Source organism: Girardinichthys multiradiatus, chromosome 2 (assembly GCF_021462225.1).
Source record: "Girardinichthys multiradiatus isolate DD_20200921_A chromosome 2, DD_fGirMul_XY1, whole genome shotgun sequence".
In the NCBI taxonomy this organism is placed as follows: domain Eukaryota; kingdom Metazoa; phylum Chordata; class Actinopteri; order Cyprinodontiformes; family Goodeidae; genus Girardinichthys; species Girardinichthys multiradiatus.
Genome location: NC_061795.1, coordinates 36,412,992 through 36,433,351, shown reverse-complemented (window position 1 = coordinate 36,433,351; position 20,360 = coordinate 36,412,992). Strand labels below are relative to the sequence as shown.

Here is a 20,360-nt window from a genome sequence, read left to right as displayed (position 1 = left end):
AGTTTGGAGAGCAATTATTTTGACATGTTGAGACAGAGAAAAAAATCATTAGAGATAAATACACAATGTTAGGCAAAGTTTGAGAGTGTTATATAATGCTTTATCCCCGGATGCCGTCTGAGTGTACCAAGGACAACTGTATGTCTTGTTCAGGGATTAGTACAGCTTAGTCCTGGGGGAAACGTTTACTTTTCAGAGGACACCTGATGTTTTAAAATAGAATATTTGTAATTTATGAATCACTTATGCTTGTAGAAATACAGTAGAGGCAATGGCCGATTTAAGCTTCTAATAGTATGATAACCTTGAGCTAAAATAAGGTGTCACTATGTTTAGACATTTAGTTTAAAAGGAAAGTCTAAAACTTGATCTAATGGCTGATCTAAAATCAGTAATTATTCCTACTTCTGTTTGATTATTACAGTTCTAATAATGTTATCTTCACCATATATTTTTTCTTTATTTTGAACATGAGTCTTAAGCAGAAATGTAGATTAAACACTGCTACTTAGCAGACATGGAGCTCATAGCTTCCCAACTATAAAGGATCATGGGTGGCACATGATGACTACACTTTTTTTCTATTTTTCTTCCAACAGTAAATATTTACAAATAGCAATTTTTTTTGTCAGTCAGTCATTTTCTACCACTTATTCCATAGTGGATCGCGGGGGAGCTGGTGCCTAACTCCAGCAGTCTATGGGCGAGAGGCAGGGTCCACCCTGGACAGGTCGCCAGTCCATTGCAGGGCAGCACACAAACAACCATGCACACACCTATGGGCAATTTAGAGTGACCACTTAACCTAACAGGCATGTCTTTGGACTGTGGGAGGAAGCCAGAGTACCCGGTGAGAACCCACACATGCACGGGGAGAACATGCAAACTCCATGCAGAAAGACCCGCGGACGGGAATCGAACCCAGGACCTTCTTGCTGCAAGGCAACAGTGCTACCAACTGCACCACCGTGCAGCCTGCCATTTTTTTGTTTTTGTGAAAAATATGGGTACTGTGACTCTAAAACCTATTCATTTTAAATGAGGATTTTCTTTTTTTTTCAGAACCTTTAGAATAATTTGCTGATATATGACTGAGTTACTTTACTTTTGCTCTAAATGGACTGACTGATATAGCTTTCTAATAATGCTGACCAAGCAAAGCGCTTTACACTAGAGCCACATCTACCAATATTTGTATAGCGATATGCAAATCGATAGGCAACATGGGGTAAAGTGCCTTGCCCAGGAAAACATCGACATATGGCAGGAGGACGTTGGAATTAAGCCCACAACTTTCGGACCCACAACTTTCTTTTTTTTCACTGTGCCACAGTTGTACCTTTAAGTAAGGTGTAATCTACATAAAAATGTGCTTTCATGTGGGCATGTGTAGAAGGAAGAGGTGCAGTAAAGAATGCAAAACATGAGGCCAGGCAGAATAAAAACTATCTGTTCTCTCTTTTACTAGTTTTATCAGTGGTAGAGCTCACTAGAATGGCTGTAAATGTTGGCATGACAGACAACTAAGCAATGTCAAACGTCACAAAAGACGCAACGCTCCCTGCCAAGTTTAGAACCAGAACAACAATGTCCTTGCAGTACGGATGAGCCCCCTGTGCTTGGTGCCAGTGTGTTACTGGCTCTTTGAGTGATTGTCTGTGTTAATATGGAACAGAGTGGCGCAGAGGCAACAGCTTCTCTCAACACTGCTCATTGTTCCTTAACATCAGTATCTATCTTATTATAGAAACTGAAATCAGACTGGGCCAGGGGTTTATTTTCTCTACAGATTCTGATAAGGGTTGCTGTTTGCCTGCACTTGATTTGTTGCATTTTTGTGTTCATTTGTTGCAGTGCGTGTTGCACACTCTGCCCTTTACTCCTCGTAATTGTATTTCAGAACTGTGTTGCTGCGGAGATAGCACCGCAATAAGCCTGATCTGGAACAACCTCTCATAAAGATAGGACTGAATGACATGTGCACTACTTCTACATACAAACCTAGATGCATGCGAAGCCAACCTTTGACCATTTCACTACCACAAGCATGACGCAGTACTTGTTTTTGTTCTCTACTCTTCACACTCAGTAAACAGACTCTCATTGTAGCCGCAGGACACCGACTATCTACAACACATTAATGTAGCACATTTTCCTTAGTGTTTTTGTTTTATTAGAAAAGGAAGCTGAAGGTAGAGCTATGTCCAGATGCAGAGATAACATGCATTCACTGGAGTGCATACAACTGTGCAACTGTTGGTGAGAGGATTTCTTTCTTGTCTTCTAACAGATTCTTGTGAATGTTTGTGTTTATTACAAAATATTTATCAAGATATTTACTAGATACATGATTATGCTTCTAATCCACATTAACACAGATACATTAACACAGATTAAAGGAATCTGAATCCATTTATTTACAATGAATCAGTGTAAACAGCAATTTACCAACATGCCAGGTTGTATTTACATAAACTAATAATCAAATCAATTAAGCAGTGTAGAGTTTTTTTTTTTTTTGTTGACCAAAAATGGTGAGAGTTCATAGTTTTAAATCATTTATTGAAAAATAAACATATCAGAATTGTTAGTTTTTGACCATCAGATTAAGGAAAATTTGGCAGATTGATTGGTTCATGACACATTTATTTATTTATTTTGTACAAATGAATATAGGAAAAGTGAGGCTTTCCTTCACATTAATCCCCCTTCACTATTTGCCCCCTTAAAAAATTCAGTACAACTTGTTGCTTCAGGAAATCCCCTAACAAGTAAATGTAGACTAGATATTTTGAGTAAAAACATGTAAACTTCGACAGGGGTGGGTTTTGTGTTTGTTTAGAAAAGCCTATTAATTTGCAGCTCCACTCCTCGGTGTGCCCAGAGAGGCACAGAGACAAGCAGAGTCATGCCCCAAGTGTCTGCAAGGCTGCAACGTTAACCAGCTCCGCCTTGAGTCCAATCACAGAGCAGCTACCGGGGCTCCTACAGAACCCAGACTGATGAAAGACACAAAGTGGACTAGCTAGATTGATAATCAGAGTGGAAAACAGTGTTGGCTCATGGCTCCATTCATGTTTTTCCTCTTTTTTCCTCTTCTTTTTTTTATCTGTCAGCATTTTTATCCGATTTCTTAGGTTGTCTTCTTCTCCCTTTCATCACAGATGTAGCATAAGTTGTCAGGGTTCTTTTGTCGGGTCAACAGACATGTTCCTCAAATATTGAATTTCTCTCTTCTCTCTTGCTTTTGTCTGATCCTGGAGAGAGTGCGTCTTGTGTTTTGTTTCAGTGTTGCAAGTTACCAGCAAGTTTTTCCCTTTCAGAGGATTTATGGGAGGTCAGCATTAGGAGTTTCAGCTGAAACTGCGTATCTGTTGTGTGGATGGGTGGGGCATGGGTGAAAGTAAGTATGTGTGGGGGGTGGGGGTGGGGTAGGGGTGTTTTGGCTGTGTAAGGTCAAGGCAACCTGTGGTTAGGGAATGGTTGTGGAAGGTGTGGAGTCTTGCTATGTGAGTCACTCCACGATGTGAGCTTTGAATAACTTTTCACAGGTTGGATAAGAGTGAACATGTGTGTGATGACTCAGACCATGTGCAAACTACCTGCAGCATGTGTTTGTTCATTATTAGTTCCTTATCAATTTTGAAATCAAACTTTACACAATACACAATACACTTTAATAATAGAGAAGGTTTTGATACAACAACTTTGGATTGTGCATTATTCCAGACTCTATTCAAGCCTCTATCATTGCTGTAGGTATTTTATGTCAAAGTACTGCTTTGTTCGTTACATATTGAGTAGAGGAGCCTCCCCTTCTACCTGTGTCTCCTTGGGAACTGACACGAGACTCTGCAGCTGTGTCAGCCAGGTGGACGTGTCGTTCACGGTATCGTTCTACTTGCAACAAAAGGAACAGACAGCAACGAGAGACCCACAGACCTGTTTGTTTCCTGTTTGTGCAGATTATCACATTTCAATAGCTGGAGGTACTAAAGCTAAAGATTATGGGAAAAGAACAATCTGAGTTTTGAGATTTCCTGTAAAGTGACAGTACATGCTTCTTAGTCTGATAGATAGTTTTTGAAATATTTAAAAAATACCCTTGCTTTAAACTGGGTTTAATGGTCCAATGATGTTGGCTCTTTTTTTCTGTGTATGCTGTTTGTGTGTCTTTGAAAACTATTTGAATCGTGCAAAATGCACATCTTTTCAATTCCTTTTAATCTGATGCCTGTAAATAAAACCCAGTGCCTTTAGAGGTCCCCTCATTAGTAAAGTCCACCTACACGTGTAACTCCAGGGGGGCTGTTCAGTATCATTAAAATGTTTACTTCCAATACTATTTCTTAACATGACAATGATTAGTCGACTTTTCATTCTTTGCATTACACTATGTGCTCACCACTCTTTGGGGATCAGTTACTAAATATAAACATTTGGTGTGAGCATCAAAGGCAGTAATAGTAGTCAACAAAATATATTATTGAGATGCAAATCATGAATTTATGACACTTGAATTATATTATTTATCCTGCAGTTAAACAGGGCAATGGTCACATCATTCTGTGGGGATGCTTTTCTTCAGCAAGGACAGACAAACTGGTTAGAGATGATGGTAAGATAGATGGAAACATACCACAAACGACCTGCAGTTGTACTTGCAGCAACAGGGGGTTTGAGAAAGTATTGACCCAAGGGGAATTAATATAACAGCACATTATACTTTTTTTTAGATTTTAATTTGTATCAAATTTTTAAAACCAGGTAATCTATTCATTCCACTTCCTAATAATGCACTGCTTAGTGCCAGGCTATTGCATGCAAGTCAAATATAATCCATTGAAGTTACTGGTTGTAACATGGTGAAATGCTTTTTTGAAGCACTGTAAATGTACGTTTTAAAAAGGTGAGAGTTGAGTTGAGGTCTTTTACCTGAATTCTTCTGCAGAAGACTTGATAAAAAAAAAAAAAACATGTTTCCCTCCTGCTCTCCTGTTTTCTTGAACTTACAAAAAGCCCCATCACTGAGGTGAATGATTGTCTACACATACTTTATGACACATCCAAATAGGCTTAATTATATACCACAACACTGCACACTCTGTGCCCTCTCAAAGAAAATGGTTGTCTTGCACTGTTGAAAGTTTGGGGTTTTGATATCTGATAAGTACTCCTCTTTCAAATCACATTTCCTGCCAGATTAAATTGCAATGCCCTGCCCACATCTGTCAAATGAATTCCTTCAACGTGTGATCACCCAGTACCATCTCCTTCTTGTTTTCCAACAATCTCGTTCTGCGGGTTCAATCCTTGACTCATGCCGTCATTTGTTCTATACACAGTGTCATATTGAGATGTGTCGTGCAATGTTGCCACATCAGATAGTTTATTGCTCCCCAGGAGACTTTGTGTTTGACATCTAAACAGCAGAGAGCAATGGTGGTGCAGGGCAACCAGGTCAGCAGTGGAGCAGGGGTGGGGTTAAGGGCTTTTGTTAAGGAAAGCAGGAATTCTTCCGGCTGAAAGATGAAGTCAGTGCATTCCTCCAGAGCTGCTCCCAATAGGCAGCCAGTGGAGCAAAGCCACACTTTGAATGAAGGGTAAGATAATGGTGGCGTTCAAAGTAAAACACCTCCCATTGAGAACCAGGGAGACAGAAAGAGAACACCATCTGTCTGACTGGCTGAGGAGTTCTCTTTGAGCCACCTGAACAGAAAATGTTCCTTTGCTGTGCCAAGTTTAGGCGACAACTGCCTGCAGCACATCAGTTTCTAAATGCACTGATGTGATTTATTGCCTTATTTTGAAGTATAGTTGTTAAAGTACAGACAGAGGGGATGAAGGAATCGTAATGATATTTCTTTAGGTTGAGGCTGCTGCTCAGGTCTGCAGTTAGTTTGGATCTGGTCCTGCTGAGGCTAGCACATACACACTCTTGTCTTTCTGTGGTTTTCTTCTCCCAACACACACATTCATAACACTGATGGCTGGCTCTGCTTTCCCTGTCAGTTCCTCTTGGCAGTAAGCTATCACATGAGCTTTGAAAGCAGGCTGCAGAGCAGTTAAAGGGGTTACAGGTCAGCATTTGTGCTCACAGGTCTGCAAGTTACTACCAGCGGTCTTAACAGATCTCTTGGATCTGTTAAGAGGAACAAAATCCTGCCTTACTCTACTACCACTACTCAGCCACTAGTCTTCAAACCTATATTTATGCTGACAGTGGATCTGTCTGATCTTATCTTGAGCTATTTTGCAAAAATGAATGGGTAGAGACATAAAGACTTGCCGCTGTAACTGCAGCCAAAATTTTGACCTCGCGGGGGACAAACGCACACCACACTTTCAGATTTGTAGTGGTAAAAACTCACAAAAAACATGTATCATTTTGCTTCACTTCACAACTATGGATGACTTAGTAGTTTCACAGGGATGAATGCCTTTGCAAGCCACTGTTTTTGTTTTCACTCAGCAGGGCACATTCCTGATGTCATTGCTGTTTGGCGTATAAACTCTTATAATAACACTAAATTTGTGAGGGTAGTTCTGAGTGTGATAACCTTAGGTGCAGTTTGTTTAGACTATTAACAAGTTATGTAATATGCTGGACCAAGATTACACTGATATTAGTCTGTATAGTCCACACAATTCAAGCATAAAATCCTGATGTAGTCACATTAACACACCAATCTCTCTGCTGTGTATTATTTTGCAGAGGGTTATGCGGTGGTAAAGTGTGCCGAGCTGAACTGAGCTGATCTGCTTGAGGACCATCTAATCCCTCACCCTGTCCTGCTTGGTCCAAGATGGAGCTCAAAGTGTGGGTGGATGGAGTGGTGCGGGTGGTCTGCGGCCTGTCTGAAGAAACTTCCTGCCAGGATGTCGTCATCGCTTTGGCGCAGGCCATTGGTGAGTACTTCAGTCACTGGTCATTGGCCTTCATATTGCATTTGTATATTTTTGCTATTTTATTACAATGTATCTATAATTTTGACAGCTATGCTTTAACATGCTTAAATAAGGGAGAAGAAATCCTGTTTTCCTTGCACCTTTATGCTTCTTCACTGACCTGAATCAAGTCCTTAACTGGATCTTAGATTTCAGTAGGGTGTCCATCCCTGTGTCCTCCGGCTCAATGCTAGCCACACGCTGCAGCAGCATTAAACAGCATCACTCCACATTTAGACTCTCCTCCTTCTGTGAGTGAGCTTGCTGCCAAGTCATCGGGGACAGTTTGCCCTAATTTCCAGATCCTTGTGGAAACTTCACTTTATCTGAATTTTTTTTTCACTTGTTGTGCAAGTTTCATACATTCAACTTCTACCCGATCAACACTGACAGAGATTAAACTGGTATCACTGTACTGTATGTAATCTGAATCAGACAACACACTAACACAGCACATAACCCTAAACACATCATACTCTGGTTGAAACATGTTAGTGGCAGCTTCATTCTGTGGTGAACCTTTTTTGACCAGGGGCAGGATAGTAAGAATTGGTGAATCTAGATCACTAGATGGGACTCCTGGAAGAAAACCAGTTAGAGGCTGAAAAAGACTCGAAACTGTGGCAGAGGTTCACCTTCCTGGACAACAACCCAAAATGTACAGCCAGACCTACAATGAAGTTGTTTAGATTAGAGGTGGCCAACTCCAGCTCTCAAAGGCCAGGGTCCTGCATGTTTAAGATGTTTCCCTGGATCAACCCAACAGAATTAAATGAGCAAGTCATTAGCTGGTTCCTTCAAAACATAATGACACGCTGAGAAGGTAATTCAGTCATTTTAATCATCTCTGTGGGATCATAGTCACATCTTAAACATGCAGGACTCTGGCTCCTTAGGACGGGAACCACAACCGTGGTTTAGGTCAAAGCATATCATTGTCATAGAATGGCCCACTCAAAGTCCAGATGTACATCTAATTGAGAATGAGTGAAAAAACTTGGAAATTTTATGTTGACAGACTCCATCCAACTGACTGATATTTGGCTATTTTGCTAAGACAAATGAACAATAATTTCAGTCTTTTGATGCACAAAGTTGTTAGAAACATATCCCAAAAGGCTTGAGGCTGTATTTTCAGAAAAAGGTGATTTTACAAAGTATTGAATCAGAAAGGCCAATGGCAAATCCACACCAAACTTTTCACATTTTTACTTTTTAATAGCATGTTTCTTTTTCCTTCCGTTTCACAATTATGCACTACCTTTTGTTGGTCTGGCACATAAAACTCTAGTAAAGTACATGGAAGTTTACAAGTTATTCGCAATGTAACTAAATTAAAAAAAAAGGAAATAAATTCAAGCAATATTAATACACTGATACCTTCTAACCAAGTTTTCATGACAGTATACAACAAATAGTTCCATTTTTACTGTGCATGCTTTCAGCACTAGAGTTGCCGGGCTTTCTCAAGGATTCAATTAAATTTCAAACCTAAGGTTTGCTCGTTTGTGACAAAAGATTAAAGCAGCTATAGAAACTGTTCTTCTCATATAGAAGTGTTTTTAGTAAACTAATAATGTGTCTGTGCACATTCTGTGTATTTTTGTCTGTTTGGCAGGTCAGACAGGTCGATATGTTCTTATTCAGCGTTTGAGGGACACTGAACGGCAGCTTTTGGCTACAGAGAGGCCCTTGGAGTCTTTGGCAAAGCTGGGGCAACATGGCAGCGAGGTGCAGTTCTTCCTGAGGCGCACTGGCCCTAGCAGCAGTGATGGGCCTAGTTCAAAACAGGAAAGACAGTCTACCCTTCCACTGCCCAAGCATCCTGAGCCAGAGCCTTTGAAACGTAATCAACCTAAGAAAGCGCTAACGTTTAACTTAGGGCCATCCACTTCCCCAAAAACCAAGACCAAACAGTTTAAGAGGTCTCCAAGGGACTCCACAGAGCAAAGAGCCTCTCCATCCTCTTCACCTAGTCCTGTATCCCCTCATGCACCATCACTTTCCCCCTCACCTCCTATTGATCCTTCTAAGGAGGAGGTCTTTAGAAAGGTTCTTCAGCAACAGGAGAGACTGAGAGCCATGGAGGGCCAGCTAGAAGCCCTGGAGAGGGAGTCACATTCCTGGGATCATCCGTTCCCCTCTCCAAGCCCTTCACCGGTGTCAGACTCTCACTTGCAAGAAGAGATTGATGCTTTAGAGCAAGCTATGCAAAGGAACCAAGCTGAGCTCACAAATGAGCAGTACTGGGAGAAGGAATGGCAGGCGGAAGTAGAAAAGGAGCGAGGAATGAGAAGGAAGCTGGCAGACTTACACACCAAGCTAGACGACTGCGGGCGGCGGCTGCATGACTTCTCAGTTCGCTCAATCCAGCTGGAGCAAGAGATCCAGAGGGAGAGCCAGGCGGCAAGCAAACCCAGCGGGGCCAAGGAGTCACTCGATGCTGTGAAGGCGGAGCTGCGGATCCAGGATAGGCAAGGGGCCGATTTGGAGGAGCAGCTGTCAGAGGCTGACAAGGCACTGGAGAAGTCGGAGTCTCTGCTGCAGGTAAGGAGAGAGGTCATGGTTTTGGATAAAGGACTGTAAATTAAAGTAAAGGGGCTAAGATTGTGCCCAGTTTGCTTTATATCAATCTGTTCCCTCTCCTACCTGCATAATGCAGCAGATACTTCACAATCAATAGACATTCAAAAGGAGAAATATTAATTCTGAACAAAAACTGATTCCTTTTTTGTAGTATTATGATATGATTGCTGGATCCTCATATCCTGTTCATGAAAGTGTTGTATTTATACTCTAGCTAAAGCAGTTTGGGAGGTTTCACTTTGAATGAAATACATGTTCTAAATTCATGGTTACTAATGTTGTTTACACTATATTCACATTTGTATGTCTGTCATTGTACTGTGTATAGAAATTGGGCGTAAAAATATTTATTTGGATTACAAAAGCTCAATTTATTGGATTTACTAAACCTCAACCTGTTGTACTATATTGTCTAATTATTTGTTGACATTGAGTCATTGGCATAGAATTAGTCTCCTAATATAGTCCTAACCCAGTTTGAAGGGAAAATCGAGCTTTTTCAAAACCCACATGCAACCCAGGACCAACCCAACACTCATACAGAAGAGAAAATAAGTATTGAACACATCGACATTTGAACCTCTTGACATGAAATTCACACCAGATGTTGGTTACAAGCCATGTAATCCTCACAGAGAGGAAAAAAAATCAAACAGATTTTAGTTCAAAGATTAAATTGTGAGTAATGACACAGATAGTAAGTGTTAAACCTGATTCATTTCAGTAGTTTGTCAGCCTGTCTAAATGTTCTGGAGCAAACTTTAATCAAGCTTTAATGTGCTTTTTCTTCAGCAGTGGAGTCTTGCACAGTGACATGTCATTGCAGTTAAGTGAATCACTTATTGTTATCATGGAAATACGTGTAATCTGCTTATTCCAGGTTTTTCTGGAGCTCTCTTTAAGTAGCCCTTTGCCAACTGATCTGGTTATTTCTTTGACTCCTCTGTCAGAAACCTTGCAACGAGCACCTGGTCGTGGTTGGTTTATGCTAAAATCATGCTCTTTCCACTGCCAGATTATGGCCTCAATTGTGCTCCCTGGAACATTCAGTATGCTTTCAGAAAGCTCTTTATTGTAACCCATCATGACATACGTCTTGTGCAACACCTTAATATTAAACTGATGGCTTATTAAAAGGCCATCAGTTTGCACTGGCATGGGGCAGGATTGCTTTTTAAATACTGACAGTTCTCAGTTATTTTCCTGATGCTCCGGGTGTTTTGCACCTCCTCTTCTTCGTGTGTTCAGTACTTACTACCTGTGTCATTCCAGTCTATAAAACATAACTGAATTTATGGGCCCATTTGTTTTGATTTCTTTGTGTTGGTTACTTTGGTTGTTACCAACTGGTGTGAATTTCATGTTAGCCTCATTAGAAATCTATTTATTGAGTACAAGTTGGTATGAGAGATGAGTGATATGTGGTACTTTCTGCCATATGAAGTGACAGTAAAACGTATTTAAAAAGTAATATAAGTTATTTGGACAATAGATTGGAGAACAATGACTGTCATTGCATCAGAACCTAAAAAAATACTGCTCTTAGAATTAAACGTTACCCTTTATCTAATAAGCTACTTCAGTACACCAATTACATAAGGTAGTGCAACTGAATGGGTAAGCAACACACAAAAATCCATTTAATCAAATTTTAAAACGTAAAGACATTCACTGATGTTCTCATAAAACCTAAGGAACAACACTAACCTTACTGTCAGCTTGTGGGCCTGCTAACATCATTATTTTTAGTTTATTGTTATCATGATAAGTCATATCTCTTCAGGTTAGAACATCTTTTTGAGTGACAAATGGGATTTTGAGTGACAAAATCCCATTTGGGATTCCCATTTGGGATTTTGTGTACTTTTCACTGAGTTTGCATCGGCCAAAGGATTAAAGAAAAATGTATTCCACCTTCATGGTAGCTTAGCTGAAATGAGAATGGTTAGGTTAAAGCCTTGTCAAAAATGGGATGCAGAACTTTTTTTAAAGCTCATTTGCCTTTTAGTCAGAGAGCCTTTCAAGAGAAAATCTAACACATTTAGTATTCAGTTAAAAGGACAAAGAGGAACTGTGTCATAGACAGCGAGGGCACTCTACTGCTGATTTACAAAGGTACCTGTGATAGCGGGAACAAAGATGAGTTTTTTTTTATTTTACATAGGTTATTAAAACATCAGATATTGTAATAGGTAGCAAACAGCACTGCGTGGGCTGTAGGACAGAAGTCATATTGCCATGCATACAGTAACTGCTAGAGAAAATAGGAAGCCTTTACTTCCTCAAAATGTTAACACTTCTGAACATAAAATAGTACAAGAAAGCTCAGTCCATTTTGATGAAAAAGAGCTTGTGTCAGTCATCAGTCAGCGGAATTGGTTGAGGCAGCCAGCCGAGCGTTAAAATGTTGCCGGTGATGAGCACAGCGTTCCTGGCATCGGGCTAATGGAGGCAGACCTGCAGGTGTGTACTGCCTCAGCAGGCTTTCTCAGTCCAACATCAATTATCCAAACACTCGCACGCATGCACACACACACACACAGGCCACCAAAGTGGCCTATATGTGTTTATTTCAATCTGCAGACATGCTGATAAAAAAAAACGGATTGTCATTTAAAACAGATTGACGTTTTGTTTGTGTGCATTAAAGTTTACTTTGTGTGCATGAAGTTGTTTTCCTTGAAACTGTTTTCCTGGAAACGTTCAGAACTTTACATTTTCAATAACGTCTGATGAACATTGCATTAAGGTATAAATATGCATCATGCTTCTTTGATCTGATAAAATCAGGCAGTTGAGGACTCAGTCTAATAGACTGGTCTGATAAGCAGTAATCTGCGTCAGTGACTCTAGTTTAAATTTGTATATTCTGCTGCCATCTTGTGGGAAAGACTGGAAGCATTTTTTGTAATCGTGAAGAAAGAAATTAAACTGACGTGGAAAAAATATTTTTATGCTACAATCAGTTCAGTCATATTTTACTTTACCCCATCTTTACCATGCAGTCTAAGCAGAATGAGCTGGAGGATCTGAATAAGGAGCTGAGGCAGTGTAACCTGCAGCAGTTTATTCAGCAGACAGGCGTCCTGCCGGCTCATGCCCACTCACGCACAGAGCTGCAGGAGCAGCTGGAACAGCTGGAACTGGCAGCAGGTAGTATGGACGCTACACGTCTTTTTATTTTTTTTTTTTTTCATAATGGCCGGTTCTCTGAAGATTTTCCTCTGTTTTGTCCTTCAGGCCGCAGTTCCACTCCTGTGGAATTTCCACCTCGTCCGACGGCCAAACAGTTTCTAGGACATCCACGGAACCTGCAAAACCCTCTAGTGTCCAGCCTCAACCCTGAGGGTGTGTATGTGTGAGACCCTGCTGCTTCCCACGTCTCCATCCCCTGGTCCCAGAGCCCTACACCCCCATATCTACTCCAGCTTTCTTGGGCTTAAGGCTGATGCTTTTAATAATGGTGTTGAATCTGGAACCATCTGGTGGTCTCTTATACTTCTTAACTTCCCTGTGCTCAGCCATTGTAGCATGAAATGCTTTTCTTTAACAGCTTCCTCTTAGTCCTGTCCCTAGCTTTTTACATCTGACAAACTTTTCCACATTCTTCGTTTTAGTGTTTGTTGCAACCTTCTACGCTTTAATTCTCAAGGGTTTATGTTCTCTGTACTTCCGTGTCCTTGTTGCATCACACTATTTGTTTCTGGACTAACTATAACTGCTTCTGTTATACTTTAATGCTTCGTGGGATTTACCATTAATCCCCTCCTTTTGTAATTCCAAGTGGCCTTCCCACCCTCACGTCAAAAATCAACTCCCAGCAGCTGCTCTTCACTGTATCTCAATGTCACCTTTTCATCGCATTGCAAATTACTGTGCCCAACATTATTTTTATTTTGTAATATTGAAAACATTTAGGCCAATATCACTTCTGTTTGCGTTTCATGTATGAGTACCATTAATTTACATGTGAGGGCATGTATCTGCACAATGCCATGGACTTTTGGTGCTCTTTGGCTTGACTTCCAAAGAGCAATAGCCTTTCACGGGCTCTGCAAATGTATAGCACTGTCCCATTCTCCTCCTGTGTAAAGCATTGGGCTATGTGTGCCTAAAAGAAAAATGTGCCAATATCTTTTTGGACCCCTCGTTATAGACGAGAGGTTAGTATGGTCTGTTTTTACCAAGATCCTTTTTATAAAAACAGATGCATTTCAGATGTAGAGCCACAGGCGCTGGGTTTGTTGAGAAGCTTCTTTTGTTCTCCTCTGGGACGGATGTACCTGGTTCTTATGCTGTCTTCACACCCACAGTTTGACCTGTCACAACACGTACTCATTGTATTATAGAATCAAGATAAGTTAATACACAGTGCATCCTAAAAGTATTGTTACCCCTTTAATTTTTCACTTGTCAGGTTACACCCACAAACTTTAAGGTATTTTACGGCAATTTATTTGATCAACTAACAAATGAGAGCATAATTCTGAAATGGAAAGAAAACTATACATGATATTTGAAATGTTTTTACAAAAAACAATCCGAAGTGTGACATGCATTTGTAATCTGATATCCTTAAATCACTGATGTCCAAAGTTCGTCCTCAATAGCCGGTGTCCGGCATGTTTTAGATGTTGCCCTGATTCAACACACCTGGAACAAATGAATGGTTCATTAGCAGGTCTCTGAAGAGCAGGAAAATGGCTTTAAACATACATATGTGGTAGAATACATAGTCATGTGTTGAAATGGCCTAGTCAAAGACCAGGCCTATTCCAATTGCACATGATTTTATTTAGAGGACTGACTACACATCCATGTCTCACTTTTCAGATGTGTATTTGTAAAAACATTTGAAGTCACAATTTTCTTTCGGTTCCAAAATTATGCTCTACTTTGTGTGTTCTTGGAGTTTGTGGTTGTATTCTGACAAAATGTGGAAAAGTTTCAGGAGTATGAATACTTCTCCAAGGCACAGCTTGTCCTAACAAAAACAAAAAACTCTCTCTAACAATACTATTTAGAAATTGCAATTCAAAAATTTATTTATTTACCATTTCAAAACATTAAAGATATTAGGATAAATCATCCTAATATGCTGATCAGTCAAACTGTTGTGTGTGTCTTGTGTGCATTTCATTCACATTTGCAGTGTTATTTTTTCTTTGAGATTAGAGACAAATCAGTTCCTTTTAATACAAACTATTTATTTTCCCTTGTCTTCAGATTTACTACTCTGACTACAAGCCTTGAGTCATAATCCCCAAAATCTGTGGGTAAATGAATTAACCCAGCAACTGGTCTTGTGTCAGTGTGTTCCCTGCAGGCTTGTGTGTGCCTATCCAGATTAATCCAACTCTCTAATGATGTTTTCAGCTGAAGTGTCCCCACCTCCCTCCAAAACAAAACAACGGGATCATCATCCACCACTTGTTTTTGTGTCTTGCAGTCCTGACATCCCGAGAGCCATCATGGAGATAAAACACGGACCGCAGGGCCATGGGAAAGTTGTTCACTTTACTGTCGCCATCACCACTTGTTTAACTCATTTTGCTTCCCAACATTTCCATTTGTTATTAATTTACCTTACATGTACTTTATATAAATAAGAAAAGCTATATTTACAATGTTTTGCTACTGTAAACATTTTAAAAGAATCTGTATGAAATGCAAAAATCATTTAGGAACCTTTGACGAATAGAGGTTATTACTATTACTGCGTATTTAAATAATAAAATGTGAATCGTGTTTTAGATATTCTTTTGTTGAGTCGTTTTTTTTAACCTTTTATATGCAATTATAGGAACCCCATTTAAAAACTGTGCATCTGGAATCCTTGTAACTAATTGACTTGTAGTTAAAAATTACAGTGCGATTATATAAAATGTATCATGAATAAGAGTTGAAGTAAGCATGCATTTTCTGTACTTGATGTTTAATGGGTCTGTGATTTCTAGGCATTAATAATCAACTCTCTACATGTAGCTGATGGAGATCTCTTAAAGTGCGTTGTTGATGCAGAAGGAAATGAGGCAAAGATCCTGGCATCCCAGCTGCTGCTGTTATTAATAATGTAACTCACTACATCAATAAAAACAGATAATTGCACAAAAGCAAAGCACGCTTATTAGCATAGGATACTCTGAGAGGCAGCCTATAGTGCTTTGCAAAAGTATTCAAACCTTTTGAACTTTTCACATTTTATCCTGTTACAAACTTCAATGTATTTTATTGGAATTTGAAAAGTAGACCGACACAAAATATCAAATAATTGTTTGTTTGTTTCACAAAGAAAACTCTGAATAAGTATGAAGCCCATTTGCATTCACCCCCCTTTAATCTGACTCTGAGAAGCAGCCAGTAGGGTCCTGGTAACTCTGGAGGAGCTGTAGAGGTCCACAATTCAGGTAGGAGACAGGACTACAATTAACCATGCAGAAAACTGCCTTGTTTTCTGGACACAGCAAACGAAGTAGGAGCTCTTGTCAGAAAGAAGCCTACATGATGTAATGATGCATGGAGCTAAATTCAAGGCAATGCTGGAGGAAAAGCTGTTAGAAGCTACAAAAGACTTTGACAGTTTGGCAGAGGTCCATCTTCCAGGAGGGCGGTGGCCCTCAATATACAGCCAGAGCTACAATAGATTTGATTATATCATAGAATACTTACATATTACACCTAAATTTAGTTTACAATCTGTTCACAGACGCTCTTTTCAATCTGACTCAGCTTGATCTATTTTGCAAAGAAAAATGGGCCAGATTTTCAGTGCAGAGCTTGTTGGTTTACCCCAAACGACTTGCAGCTGTAACTGCAAACTTTTCCATTTTGTAAACAAATGTTGAAAACAGTTTTCCTTCCACTTCACCACAATGCACCAATCTCAACAAAAATATATTGAGCTTTCTGATTGTAGCATGACAAAATATAAACTAGAAAAGCTCTCATAGAGCGCAGACCTCCAGCAAGCCGATAGGGTTATTGATACATGTCAGCTGTTGTCCAAACTGATGAGACGTACTCTGGAGAACGTCTGGCCACTGTACCCCAGCTGCTGAAAGGGTGAGGAACAATGTGGGAATTCCAAGTTGTCCCACCATGGTCTGGCAATGATAAAAAAAACCTTCAAATAAATCCTGGATCCAGATGGTGAGCCGCATCACTATAACAACCTAAACATCAGTTCCTTGTCCTAATACACACCTTTCCTGAAAATGTAATCAAAATCCATTCATAACATTTTGAGATATTTTGCAAACAGTCAGACGGACAGACAAACCCCAACAAAAAACATAACCTCCTTGGCAGAGTTAAAAAGATCGAGGTGTAGGAATACTTGTAGAAGGCACTTCAGGTGGTTATATAAATGCATTTTTGAGATCCTTTTAACATTTATACTCTGAGAATAATGGGTTCCTAGTGGAGAACACAAGAACCCGAGTGCGTACTATCGCTCCTTAAAATACTGTTAATCAGAGAACGCTGTGCTGTTACAGCTTATCTCCAGTGATCATAAATCTTAACAGTGTAGGACAAATACACATCCACTTAGCTCCTGCACACCACTTTTGTCCTCCACCCCGTTGCTCTGTTTGTTTACCCTGGAGACCAAACTTAATGTCTGTCACACTCTGAGTGACGTAGGCCTCCCCGTGTGCTCTGGCTGACCCCGGACTGATACCCTGTGGGCTTCTAAAAATACCCTCCTCTGCCGACTCGGGGCAGGTACATCATATTTCCAGCTGTCTTTCTTTTCCTGTATGTCTTAAAGCATTTTACCCATCGTTATTTCAATATTGCCAACACACAAAACCAAACGTTTTTGATACAGTGATCAACTATGCAGAATTGGTTTATATTGAGATTTTGAAAAGTCTTTTCAAGGGTTAGATAAGCTTCAAATCCTTGTTTTGTCCCCACTGTCTGGACAAGATCAAAGCTTTGTGGAGCACTGATGCCTTCTCCTGGACATGGAGAACATTACACAAGCATCTTTGTCTTAATGCAAATCTGTTACATTCACTGTTTCCCACCTACAGTTTCATTCAAATTGTTGATATTTTGGGCTCCAGAATGAATTAACAGATTATAACAATTTTTCAGGGGGCTGTGCCTTGGGAATTATGCATAGCTTTATGTTATCTTACTTTAGACAAAAACTGATCAAAATGAGCATCTGGAAAAACAATCTTCTCGGTGAGGGTGAGCATCCGCACGTCCCATATCAGGATGACGATGACAGGGAGCTCAAGTCTAACAGCCAGACAGACACACTCCTGTCTTTTTCTTCTGTGTCACAATGACTTATTGTGTACGGATAAGGCGGGAATAAAAAACAAAATCCTGTGAAGACATGCACCACATGACAAGATAAAATGAGCGGCAGGTGATGCAACAAATGCTTTTAAGTCACAACTTTACTTCTCACTTTAGGCATGTAGAAATACACATTGCACCAACTATAAGATGTTACTCATAAATTAGGTAAATATGGTTTATTTCCATGCAAAGGTCAGGAAAGAAAATGACCTGACTACCTTTATGCATTTTGTTCTGAAGCCAAGTTCAGCGGTTTCATGTATCACACTTGAATGGCACCCTGGGTAAGCCCCTACTTCTCCTACCCCACACACAACCAAACACACATCTGCAAAAAAACACTTTATACTATGTCACTCATTAGAGCATTAAAAGCTAAAGAACTTTGATTGTCTCGACTGATGAAAATAAAGAGATTTAGATATAGATTTCTACAATACTTTGAGAAAACTAAGATTACCCTTTTCTACATGAACTATGTTTTATGGCAATAGTTGCCTTTGATTGAAGGGTTCAGACTGGAAAGAGGCAGAGAAAGAAGGGTAGGACATCCAGCAAGGCTTCTGAGGTCAGGAGTCGCACCCTGGATGGCTGTGACAAGGCCTAATGGCCCCTGCATATGAGCCCGCTCTGTTGCTATGCCTCGTGTTGACCTCACAAACTCTGCTTCAAAGAATCTGTGCTTACTGTAGAATAATTCAGTCCAAATTTGACCAGTCTCTGTGTTGTTCATTTAACATGTGTCTCAATTTAAGCTGGTCCTAATGCAGTGTAAGTATCGAAATCAGCTTTTTTCTATATTTTCAGAAAAAAAGAGTAGTTTCACAAATCTCAAAGTGTGTTTTATAGAACACACTCAATGTTCCGTGTGGAATAAGTCCATTTTTGAACTACACAGTCGTAGTTTATTAGATTTTGTACTAGAAATGGTGTAAGGGAGTCCAGATTCATAAATCATAAGTCAAGAACTGGATATCAGTATAATTTGTGAACTGATGACTTTTTTTAGCTGCATGGTGCCCTCCATTCCATGCTGCCCTGGACAGAAAGCCATATCTCTTATATAAAAAAAAAAAAAACTGCCACTGATGTAATAATAGCAACTTTTCTGAATACCCAGAAACCTCTAATTTGTCACAACTAAGAACAAAACTGATCAACCCCACAATTACGAAACAGAAACTGAAACAAAACTCACCAGCAGCCTCAACTGATGGCAAAAGGCCAAAGGCAAAGCAAAAGCCACTTGGGTCCTAAATAAGGTTTGTCAGCATAGTAGGAAATTGGCTTCAGTACAAGTGGAGACCGCTGGGAGGGCATTTGAGTGGATCAGGCCTTTCCCAGCAGCGCATAGGACATGATCTAGAACAGCATGTATTTCTAGGTGTCTGCCTTGCCCGGATGAGGCTGGTCTGAAGGTGCGGCGGAGTGAGCGGTACTCCCAAAACCAGGTTAGCCGCTGTCACACGCACAGTGGAACTGGCAATGGGCGCAATGTGCGTTAGTCAGTGGCTTACCTGCTTTTAGATCTCAGAGGTTATAGTGACAGTGTTGAGGCTCACACACTCTGCAGAGTAGAGACAAATACTGTGTCAGCATTAATTAATGACTCAAATTCATTGGTTAAATCATCATGGCGGTATATGTCTCAACAACTGAATAAAACCACAGAAATGTATGTTTTCTAAATATTGTACTGTATCAACGCTGTAATAGAGAGAGCAAAAAGAGTGAAATTAGGTTTGACTTCCTGTTCATGATGAATGGATCATTCAGTACATTAAGATGCAGCTCTCATCGTATTAAGCGGTAAAAAGAAAGTTTCATTCTCACAAATTGTATAACAATAAGCACCATATAAATACATTCCTAACACAATTACACCAAATAAGACGATTAATGTAACACGTTTAAGACTATATGTTGATTTAAATAAATGTAGAGCTACTTACCAGTCCCAAGTTTTCTTTTAGAATATTTTTTGTAAAAAAAAAAAAGTTTAATTCCTGCTCGAAGGTCCAGATATGTCATATCCAAATTTTTAAAACGTTTTTTTCTTTCATTATTAAATAAATCTCAGTGTAGGATTAAAGTTGGGTGCATTTAGGAATATTCTTTAGTTTACATCGCCGCAGAAGTTCAGTCCACTTACATTACTCCTGCTCTGCCCACTCCCCTGCATCTGCAACCCGACCTGGTTATGCAAATGAGAAGCAAACTGGCTTTCCGCTCAGCCAATCATATGCCGCGCTCCAGTCAAATGTCCCGCCTTTTGATAATATTTCACATATCGGGAGCTCTGTGGGCGGGATGTTCAAGAACAGCATGGTCAGTCGATTGTTCGAGATGTAGTTGGGGTGCGGCGCGTTCAATTCTGCACGTCGTACATCTGGAATGAACCATTACCTCGTTAACAGTTTCCTGCTCTGCTTCGTAACTGTGGCGCACGTCTGTGCTATAAAGGTTCATTTACCCGTAAACACACACCCTGGAGTGCGGCAGCCTCC

The 20,360-nt window shown here is 40.1% G+C and overlaps 1 protein-coding gene and 1 long non-coding RNA gene across 6 annotated transcripts in view; one reads left to right on the top strand and one right to left on the bottom strand.

Annotated features, from left to right (window-relative positions):
• Positions 1 to 15,289, top strand: part of rassf7a (Ras association domain family member 7a) — a 40,308-nt gene extending 25,019 nt beyond the window's left edge. For 4 of the 5 annotated variants that reach the window (XM_047388965.1, XM_047388958.1, XM_047388972.1 and 1 more), the window contains exons 2-6: positions 6,716 to 6,909; positions 8,567 to 9,495; positions 12,540 to 12,687; positions 12,775 to 12,882; positions 14,984 to 15,289. In XM_047388965.1, the coding sequence (XP_047244921.1) occupies positions 6,807 to 6,909; positions 8,567 to 9,495; positions 12,540 to 12,687; positions 12,775 to 12,882; positions 14,984 to 15,015 (1,320 nt within the window). In that variant the 5' untranslated portion in view covers positions 6,716 to 6,806 and the 3' untranslated portion in view covers positions 15,016 to 15,289. Of the gene's footprint in view, positions 1 to 2,095; positions 2,260 to 6,715; positions 6,910 to 8,566; positions 9,496 to 12,539; positions 12,688 to 12,774; positions 12,883 to 14,983 lie in introns of those variants that run through there. The other variant, XM_047388950.1, reaches the window with a different exon arrangement.
• A 2,644-nt stretch (positions 15,290 to 17,933) lies between these two features.
• LOC124882538 lies at positions 17,934 to 20,006 on the bottom strand. The gene is made up of 2 exons (XR_007041931.1): positions 19,806 to 20,006; positions 17,934 to 19,420 (listed from the first exon to the last, which is right to left on the bottom strand). It is a non-coding gene; the product is annotated as an uncharacterized LOC124882538 (long non-coding RNA).
• Positions 20,007 to 20,360: the final 354 nt, after the last annotated feature.